Source organism: Drosophila takahashii, chromosome 3R (assembly GCF_030179915.1).
Source record: "Drosophila takahashii strain IR98-3 E-12201 chromosome 3R, DtakHiC1v2, whole genome shotgun sequence".
Taxonomy (NCBI): domain Eukaryota; kingdom Metazoa; phylum Arthropoda; class Insecta; order Diptera; family Drosophilidae; genus Drosophila; species Drosophila takahashii.
The window spans coordinates 9567887-9578442 of NC_091681.1; the positions used below are offsets into that span (position 1 = coordinate 9567887).

Consider the following 10556-nt stretch of genomic DNA (forward strand, 5'->3'; position numbering starts at 1 on the left):
TGAGATGAGCATAAAAAAGTGGTTAGCATTATTTTTATTTTGAAAGAAAATTGAAATACATTTTGGGATGAGCAAAGAATAAACCGTCATCAATTTATCTTCACTCCTTATTCGATAGCACTTCTAACTTTGGAAAGTTACTTACAAAAATACAAAGGTATGTATAAATTCTAAACCATTCGAAAAATGCAGTCCTAATTTCCTCGTGGATTGGTGGAACTAAAATTTGTTTATTCATAAATCTTTGATCAATACTTGCTCATAGCTTTTAAATGGATTCAACTAAATTGCATTTTTACTTTTGTTGTTGGTGCTTGGCGACCTTTTTGATTTTATCAAACGATTGGTTTGGCTGGCTCGAGGTCTGGGTGCTTTATTTTTGGTTTTTCCCCACTTTTCCTAAATCAATGAGCAACATCCTTAAAGGCGATCGTGGGCGATAGAGTGGACGTGGAGCTCGGCTGAAACAAACATGCGCTGCGTAGAAAGCCCAAGAATATGTATAGTTAGTCCCAACTTTCTAGCTTTAGTAGATTCTGAGATCTCTGGCTTCATACAGACAAACAGACAGGCAGACACACGGACGGACATGGCTAGATCAACTCGACAAAGTGATCCTTATCAAGAATATATATACAAAGAGAAAATTATCAAACGTTTTAAGTGCAAAATCAGGGGTGAAACATTTAAAAAAGGCTCATTCCACGTGAAACGTGACAGGCCAATTTGGGTCAAATCTCAGAATCAATCGAAACTTTTTTTTTCGATAGAGGATTGAAATATAAGGATCGGTTTTTATTTTTTTTTTTTAACTCTTACCGTTTATTTAAAAAAAATAATTTTCTAATTAAGCTCCGATTTTTCAGTTATGCATCACTTGAGACTCGTTTGAGTTATTTCAATATTTGGTATGCAACTTTGTGGGATATGTTCATGTCTTTCAGAAAAATAATTTAAAAAATTTTTAATTTTAAAATTAAGTATTTTTTAAGAGAATTTAAATTAAAAAAAATTCTGTACGCCGGAATACACGCGGTTTCCGAATAAAAAAATTATCCTCATATTGCTTCATCAATTCTTCACGAAGTGGTAAAATAAAATTTTTGTATTTGCAAGACCTACTAGTAAAGACAACGATTTTAGTTTAGCAACTTTGCATCAAGCAACAACAGCGCAACGTGTAAGAAGAGAACAGCAATACGAACACGGGAGAGCAGCAATAGTGCTTTCCCTTTCTTACACGTTGCGCTGTTGTTGCATGATGCAAAGTTGCTAAACTAAAATCGTTGTCTTTACTAGTAGGTCTTGCAAATACAAAAATTTTATTTTACCACTTCGTGAAGAATTGATGAAGCAATATGAGGATAATTTTTTTATTCGGAAACCGCGTGTATTCCGGCGTACAAAATTTTTTTAAATTTAAATTCTCTTTAAAAATACTTAATTTTAAAATTAAAAATTTTTTAAATTATTTTTCTGAAAGACATGAACATATCCCACAAAGTTGCATACCAAATATTGAAATAACTCAAACGAGTCTCAAGTGATGCATAACTGAACAAGAAAGGAAGCTAGCTTCGGCCAGCCGAAGCTTATATACCCTTGCAGATCATTCCTATTAATTAACAAATCGCAAAAATGTTCAATTTTCTAATATTTCTCATTAATTTTCCGATCGTTCCAATGGCAACTATATGATATAGTCGTCCGATTTTGATTAAATTTAAATTGAAATTCGGAAATATTTAAAAAGAGTCATATCCTAGAGTAGAAGATAATACAATAAAATCCAAAGAAGCTAGAATTTATTTCCTATTACTTTTCCATTAATTTTTCGATCGTTCCTATGGCAGCTATATGATAAGTAGTCCGATTTTTTAAATAATTAATTCGAAATTCAGATATATTTAAAAAATAACATCCCCAAAAGTAGAAGGTAATATTTCAAAAAACACCGAAGCTAGAATTTTTTAAAGTTTTTTTTCCGATTGTTCCTATGGGAGCTATAAGATATAGTTGTCCGATCCGGTCGGCTCCGACATATATACTACCTGCAATAGAAAGAAGACTTTTGGGAAAGTTTCATCCCGATAGCTCAAAAACTGAGAGACTAGTTTGCGTAGAAACAGACAGACGGACAGACGGACAGACGGACGGACAGACGGACAGACGGACATGGCTAGATCGACTCGTCTTGTGATGCTGATCAAGAATATATATACTTTATGGGGTCGGAAACGTCTCCTTCACTGCGTTGCAAACTTCTGACTGAAATCATAATACCCTCTGCAAGGGTATAAAAATCGGAGCTTAATTAGAAAATTATTTTTTTAAAATAAACGGTAAGAGTTAAAAAAAAAAAATAAAAACCGATCCTTATATTTCAATCCTCTATCGAAAAAAAAAGTTTCGATTGATTCTGAGATTTGACCCAAATTGGCCTGTCACGTTTCACGTGGAATGAGCCAAAAGTAAAACGATTCATAGAACTTTTATTTTACTTTGGATTTCTAAAACGTTTTATTATACCCGTATAAAAAAGGGTATATTGCAGGGACCATAATCATTATTATTCAAAAAACTCAGAAATAATCATTATTTATGAGTTTTATAAATATGTTTGAGGAATAAATATTATTTATGAGTTTTATAAATATGTTTCAGGAATAATCATTATTTATGAGTTTTATAAATATGTATCAAGAACAAATAATGATTATTTTGTGAGAGATATTATTTAGCTTAAAAATCTCACTCAAAGTGCGATTGCAGCCGTTCTAAGCTAAATTTTACAAAGGTTTAAATGTGTGCGTGTAGGTGGAAGCTACTATATTGTATTCGTACAAAAGTACGTAACAGGGAGAAGGAAGCTTTTCCGACCCTATAAAGTATATATATTCTTGATCAGGGTCACTAGACGAGTTGTAGTAGCCGCGAGGTAGGTGTTCACTAGAAATTAGTATTAATCCCCAGCGTATAGACGATTTGGCATTGTGCACTTCTTGCATTTGCTCGGTACAAAGCTCGTCGGATATGGCGTGGGTTTTTTCCTCCTCGTCTATATAGCACACCCGTTCTACTACGAAAAGTTTAAGTGCACTTTCGGTATTCTCAAAATAGTTGCGATAATCAGATGTATTCGGACGGACCCTAACAAAGCAGATCCAGAGAGAAATACCAGCGTGTTGGGCGGCTTAGGTGTTATTTGCCCCCATTCTATACCCTCCCATCCTTAGTAACACGATAGATTTTCATTGTTACCCCTTATCAAATGTCTTTTATTACTTCATTACATCAAAATAGTTGCGATAATCAGATGTATTCGGACGGACCCTAACAAAGCAGATCCAGAGAGAAATACCAGAGTGTTGGGCGGCTTAGGTGTTATTTGCCCCCATTCTATACCCTCCCATCCTTAGTAACACGATAGATTTTCATTGTTACCCCTTATCAAATGTCTTTTATTACTTCATTACTTCATGTTCAGAAAACTCGACATTAACTTCGTTGTTCAACGACGGACCGTATAATAGGGCTTAATTACATAACTTCATATTGCTCCAGTTCAATAATATCTCAAGTTCATTTCAAAATTAGTTCGACAGTTCAATTTTTAGATAGGTGAACCTAAATTTACATACTACGTTATGTGATGCTCATATGTGTGCCCTAGCGGTATATCCCGGTTAAATCAAAATATTCGCATGCAAAATATAAGCCGATATCGGCGGTCACTTACGGAATATATATCCTTCGCTGCTGTTTCGCTGGGCCCATTGAAGATGCAGGTGCTGTGTGATTTAGACTTGGAAGAGCGTTGTTATTTGATATTAAACGGGATAAGTGTTGGCGTACATAATAGGCATTCACATGATTTACAAGCTAAATGAAAAGAAAAACTAACGTAAGAACAGGGTCGGAATTCAAAGAAAACAAATTATAGATATAAGTGGAAAGCTCAATACGACTTCCTTAGTAGCGATTCCTGGAGTGGTCGCTAGTGGACGGCTGTGCCGGCCCGCATGTTTCGGCGGCGACGACGGATTTCACAATAGCCTCTCACATGGCCACTTGACTCAAAATGATCCCAATCCTGTTACGTGACCGGCTTGGATCGCCCTCACGCGGGGCTTGTGTTCTGCTTCCGCTGTTGACTCCTTTTCTTTAGAGTTGATCTACGAAGGTGGTGATTCGGGCTGAGAGGTTATGGAAGCACGTGGGATTTGCAGCGCACCACTGTCCAAGAGGGATCAGCGTGGTCGTGGTCTGTCGCCGATTATCCGTGATCTTCCAGGCAAACGCCAACCGAATAACTTTCCTCCAGATCAGATCCAAGGGTAAATAGCTATGCCGCCGTGGCTCTTCTTAGTCCGGGGACGATCACAAGTTCCGGAGATGCGCGCCTGTGGGCGTGGCCCGACCGCGTGTCAATTCTTGGCAGCGGAGTCTCAGCTGCACGTGTTGCCTGAGGCACACTTTTGCTGAGTGCAACAATCGTAGCGCTTGGCCGGTCGTAATGGGTTAGCGATTCATTTAGTTGAAAGCGCGAACGCGCCTTGCGTACGGACCGGCCTTTTGCCTACATGGGAATTTTCACTATTAGGTTATGTTCACTGTTTCAGATTTCTGTGCGTATAAATACCCGCTGAACTTTATTCACGCGCCGGTGAAACAGATTTATGTTTATATCTCCTGTATAATTTCGTTTGTGGCTCTTTACGGGTACCCAAATTCCACGTGGGGAATGGACTGGTGATTAGTTTTTCGACTCACAGATGTACGACTTGATTGCCAAAGATCACAAAACGAAATGACCGAGCTGCTGCTTAACAACGCGCTGGCAACGTGTACTGGAAAGTTCGCGAGCCGCTAGGAACGGGACTATTCCTGATTTCTCCTCTTCCTCTGTTCTCCTTCGCACGCACCGACTGTACGCAAGGGCGAGAGGGAAGATCCAGCTCTGCGTGTGCGAGTAGTGCGACTAGTATGATCTACGTTTTACTCTAACTTTTGACTTGCGGCGTGTACGAATTGGGATGAAAGTTGAGTTATTCTACGCTCGTAAGGTTTCTTGTTTTCAAAGCCAACCTGACCCCTACAGAGTCGATATAACCATGTCCGTCTGTCCTTCTGTCTGTCTGTCCGTATGAATGCTGAGATCTCGGAAGCTATAAAAGCTAGAAGGTTGAGATTCTTGGGCTTCCTACGCAGCGCAAGTTTATTTCAGCCAAGTGACACGGCCCCTCTAACGCCCAAAATCGCCCACTAACGATTTTAAAATGTGTCTAGCGCCCATACCTTTAAAGATTTCCGAGAAATATAAATTTTAATGTGTATATTTATACCTATCGAAATGTAGAAGACATTTTTCAAATCGGACCATTCATTAAAAAGTTAGGCGCAATCAAAAACTTTTATATATTCATCTCCCTCGACTATAGCGTTCTCTCTTGTTTTTATTTTTAAGACGTTTTTACAAGAAAACGGCACTTAAATATCGTATATTTTCTCTGTGTACTTTTCCTTCTCCTTACTTCCTTCTCCCTGTTACTAACTTTCGAGTGCTACTATTAGGTACCCGTTACTCACTTAACCAACTTTAAAACAAGAAGTGCAAGTCGTAAAAGTGGGCGCCAACCGTTAAGGGCATTTGTGGGCGTGGCAAACTTTTTTTAAGTAAATCAATAGGTATTGACGAATACATTTGAGGTTAAATTTTTATTCTAGCTGCAAATTGTGGCACCCCAAGTTTTTCGAGGTTTGTGGGCGTTTGAGTGGGCGAGGCAAATTACAGACGGACAGACATGTCCAAATCGACTAGTGTTCCCGATCAAAAATATATATACTTTATGGGGTCGGAAACGCGTTCTTCTACCTGGTACATACTTTTCCTCGAATTCACTATACCCCTTAATTAGAAATGTTTCATACAGATCGGTCCACAACTTACGCGAGGACAGGCAAGACAGAATCACTTCTATCTTTTTGGAACAAACCGATTCTACCTTGTCATATTGACCGAAAAAATTGAGAAGAAAACGGCAAAAGATTACTGAGTTGCACCTATTATAAAACCTTCCCCACATAAAATAAGAAAAGATTAAGAATTAATGCCTAGTATGGAGCTAATGTCTTTATAGTTAAATTAAAATTAAACCTATGAACTTCAGAATCCACAAAACAATGAATTTCCAAATATTTAATTTATTTGTAGTTATTTTTTATTGACGCATACAACTCGCTGTATGTTTAAGTAATTTTGCTTCGTTTGGAATCGCTTGAAATTGCCTTTAGCTTAGGGAGAATTTTAAACATTTTTGTGTTCCGTAAATTTGAATTTCGTTCATATATGCCAACTTCTACTTCTTAATGATATCAAAGGTTTAAATTGATTTTGAGTTTTTCGGTGTTGTCTGGGTCAAGCAAATAATTTAAATGGGCTCCGCTTATCTTTTGCTTGGTTTTATAAATTAGTTCATATCACAACACACAGTTGATTTGACCGGCATGTTTTATATATAGATTTCTATATTGTTTTATCATTGCTGTCCTTACAGATAGATCGTATGTTTAGAGATAGTATTACATATAAATATTTATACTTGTATGAATGAATTGTTTACTTTGTCTCTAAGCTATAAATTCTAACAAACTTAATTAAAGTAGGAAAATTAATTTTAGTTGTGGCGTTTTCTCCATCATCCTGTTCTTTCCTTACTTCCTTACTAACCCGCCTCAAAGGCATGCACATAAACTAAATCGAACCGAAAACATAGAACGTGGTTTGTACATTTATCGAAAAGAAACACACCCGAATTAACATAAAATAATAGTGACAAAAGGTTGTGGTTGAAATATTATCAGGAATGACTTAAATTTTACAATTTTCTTTATACATTTAATACTTTTTGCTCTATGTTTTTCTGCATGACGGCTAAACATAAATATCTAAATTTCCATTTTGCATATATCATTTTGTATCATATTTTATTCGTAGCGGATACTTTTTGTTATCAGTCTTGAAGACCAAGCCAGAATGATGTAAAAAATTTGCCGAACAACAACATATAAAAGCTCAAGAAGTCAAGCTTTTCCATACAAATTTAAATTGCACAAATCAAACAAGACGAGTTGACCCACGTGTAAATTACATTGTTACTGGCTTATCTTACATTTCCGCCTACTTCAAAGGAAAGACGCAACACGTACACATAAACAGTAACTAGAACCCAAAGACTTAGAACTGATTCCTATTGTTGATTTTGTTTTCTTGTTTCTGCCATATTGGCTTACGTTCCAGTGAGCGAGCATCCAAGTTCTCTGGAGCTTAGTTGCTGGCGGAGATCTGCTGACGGGCTCGCTGTCGTGTCATGGGTGGCGAGGGACGCGCAGACAACGCTACTGATCCGCGGCTGCGCTTGGCAGCTCCTCTCTCAGTGCCTGCCTTGCGCTTCGTTGCGGTTTTGCTGGCTGCTACAGCTGGATCCGCTGAAGAGGTGGATTTGTTTCTGATTGAAGTGGCATCTACCACAGAGGCTCCACGACTGCGCTTGGCGGTTCCACTCCTAGAGGATGCCTTGCGTTTGGTTGGGGCTTTAATCGCTACGGGGGACTGGATTGGATCCACTGACGTGGCTGCCGTGATCGATGCTCCACGGCTGCGCTTGGCTCCTCCACTTGCTGCCGTTGCCTTGCGCTTGGCAGGAGGTTTCGCTTCAGTTCCTCCGTCCGCCGAAGAGGTTGATTCCGTATCATGCGCCTTGCGTCGTCTCTTGGCCGTCAGCATGGGAGCTCGACGACGACGCTTTGGCTTTGGGTTGTTGATGGCCTGGACAGAGCCTGAGGTGTTTGTGTTGAGGGAACGGGATCTGCTCCTGCTACTAGTGGTGGTAGTTGCGGTGATGGCGGTGTTGGTGGTTTCTATATAGGGCATCGGGACGAAGGCCGATCCTTCAGTTGTTGGCAATGTCAAGTTGCTAGCAACAAATACATTATTTGGGGGGATTTCGAAGTGTTTAATAGGCCACTCACCTGAGCTTTGGTTTGCGGACTGACTCGTCTTCGTCGTCGTCTTCGTCCTCTTCGCTGTCCGGATTCGCAGCGGGCACAAATTTTGGTTTTTTCAGTTCAAATCCGCGGAACTTGTGGCTGTCAACGATACATTAAGTAAGTAATATGTTTCGGTTTGTAAGTGTATATACAACTTTTGTCGCTTCTCAGTTTCAGATGTTCTACTCGAATTCCGATTGGACAATGTCGGATCAAATGGACTTTTCTTAGGAACGAGATGAGCAACTAACTTCGGCAAGCCGAAGTTTTATTACCTTTCCAGACTTCTATAGCTTTAACCCTGATCAAGATATTAATAAAAAAATACGATTTTGAAGGATTTAAGTCGAATGTTTTTACATTGTGTGAAATATCTTTACAGACAGCTTAATTTCGCCACTTATATCCGATCGTTCGAATGGGAACCAAACTTGATCTGCATACACATATTTTAGAGGGACTCTAAGTTTGGATTTATTATTTCTTGTATGTAAAACATACTAAGTATATTAAAATGAAGTAGCGAAATGCTCATTAATATGATGGTCTGGTTTCTTGATCGCAAAATAAGAATCCTGTTGCTGAGTATTATTTTTAACAGCTAAGTTGACCAGAAATATGATTGTGTCCCTATTACTATGTACCAAACTATTATTGACGGTCGGTGGGAATTCGGTTGAAAGAAAATCCAGGGACACTCGCGTGTTAGGTAAGGTCTAGAAATTGGATCTACAATCGGAGCAAACCTTCTTGTGCTTTGAGAAAGGAAAAGCGTTAACTTCTTAAATAGCTTTTGTCTCTAATATTAAAGAGTACTCACATCTTAATTGGCGTTATGGGCATGGGCCGGATGGGCTTGAAGAGGCACAGGTCCATGAGCAGGCTGTCGGTGCTGGGATTGCGTTTCCGGGCGGCTGCGGATCGATGGAGGGCTGTGGGAGCAACCGTGTAGGTGCGCAGAAAGGCGGCCGTGGGCACTTGGCTGGCCAGGGGAAGCCCCTGTGCCGATGGCGCCTGGTTGGCCAGGGCGTAGTGGTGGCTCCTCGAGCTGATGGCCATGGAGGAGGTCGTGCTGCCGAAGCTGCTGCTGCCCATTAGACCACCGGCGCCGCTGAGCTTGCGCTTGAGGCTGTGGTCCAGGGTCTTGGGCGCAGGAGCAGGAGCAGGGGCCGGCGCCACGGGCGTGGGGGCGGACATGACCAGGGCCTTCTGCACGGTGTCCTTGATGAACTCGGTGCCGCGGTGGAGGCGCACGGACAGGGTCTTCATCAGGGCACTGGCGGCGCTGGGCCGAGAGGCGGTCGCCGTGGGAGTGCCCACGCCGCCGGAGCCCACGCCGCTGGAGCCGGACCCGGCATTGCTGGCCAGTTTTCCGGCGTCGTAGGCCGGCAGACCGGCTGCGGCCAGCAGCATCACGCGATCGGATTCGGGATGTGGCCGGACTAGTCCCCTACTGGCCTGCGACTCCTGCGGACGGGTGCACTGCCTCCAGCGCCGGAAGAAGGTGATAGCGCATCAGCGATCGCACCTCGCACCTACGCACTCATCTCGCCCGGGATCGGGATTCCGGCCGAAGTCTCGAGCAAACCTAGATTTCTTTTTGTTTTCCCCGTCGCCGCGACACTCGCTCGTACTACTACTACACGCACTCGCCCACTACTACAACCACGCACACACACGCCCCCACTCTCGCACACAAACACACACACTATAGTAGCTCCATTGTGTGCCGGTGGAAAGGACGAGCGACTGGTTACTGTCCCGACAGGATCTCCTGGGGTCTCCTGGCCTCCTCGCTGCTCTCTCGGCGTCTCGATCCACTGGCCTATGGTTCTGCGGGGGGCGGCAATGGCCTTTCGCGAATTCGTTTTACGATTCGATTTTACGCTTTTTCCATTCACAAGCAGCTGTGGCCAATCGATGGTTCGATACGTGGAGGCATTCGATGTATCGATAGGCGGGCTGTATTTTCAGTGTTACCAGCGCACGCTCAAAAGATATCGCTAGTTCCTTTTCGCGATGTGCTAACCGATAGATATCGTCAAATGTTGAAGTGTAAATGGCGGGGTAATTTAAATTTCACCAACGGCGTGAATACAGATTAGTACTCAGTAAATTTAAATCAAATATATTTTGTTCTTACCATACGCGGATCCACGGGGGGTGATATGGGTGATATGTCACCCCCTACTCGGCTTAAAAATTAACGAAATTTTGGTATTCAACAAGAAAGGAAGTTAACTTCGGCCAGCCGAAGTTTATATACCCTTTCAGGGTAAAATGTTGTTTTTACATTGTCAAAAATCAAAACGCCTACTTTCTACAAAGGTTCAATAGTTATACCCGTTACTCGTAGAGTAAAGGGGTATATTGTATTCGTGCAAAAGTATGTAACAGCTAGAAGGAAGCATTTTCGACCCTATAAAGTATATATATTCTTGATCAGGGTCACTAGCCGAGTCGATATAGCCATGCCCGTCTGTCCGTCTGTTTGTCCGTCCGTATGA

At 41.3% G+C, this 10556-nt stretch overlaps 1 protein-coding gene and 1 long non-coding RNA gene across 2 annotated transcripts; both read right to left on the reverse strand.

The window, feature by feature from the left end:
- Nucleotides 1-3455: 3455 nt before the first annotated feature.
- LOC138913250 (uncharacterized) lies at nucleotides 3456-5058 on the reverse strand. The gene is made up of 3 exons (XR_011418896.1): nucleotides 4643-5058; nucleotides 3740-4579; nucleotides 3456-3669 (listed from the first exon to the last, which is right to left on the reverse strand). It is a non-coding gene; the product is annotated as an uncharacterized lncRNA (long non-coding RNA).
- Nucleotides 5059-6198: 1140 nt separating this feature from the next.
- LOC108066132 (uncharacterized) lies at nucleotides 6199-9991 on the reverse strand. The gene is made up of 3 exons (XM_017154518.3): nucleotides 8870-9991; nucleotides 8032-8148; nucleotides 6199-7976 (listed from the first exon to the last, which is right to left on the reverse strand). Exons 1-3 carry the CDS (start codon nucleotides 9460-9462, stop codon nucleotides 7328-7330), a joined length of 1359 nt encoding a protein of 452 aa, XP_017010007.2. The 5' UTR covers nucleotides 9463-9991; the 3' UTR covers nucleotides 6199-7327.
- Between the last annotated feature and the right edge of the window lie 565 nt (nucleotides 9992-10556).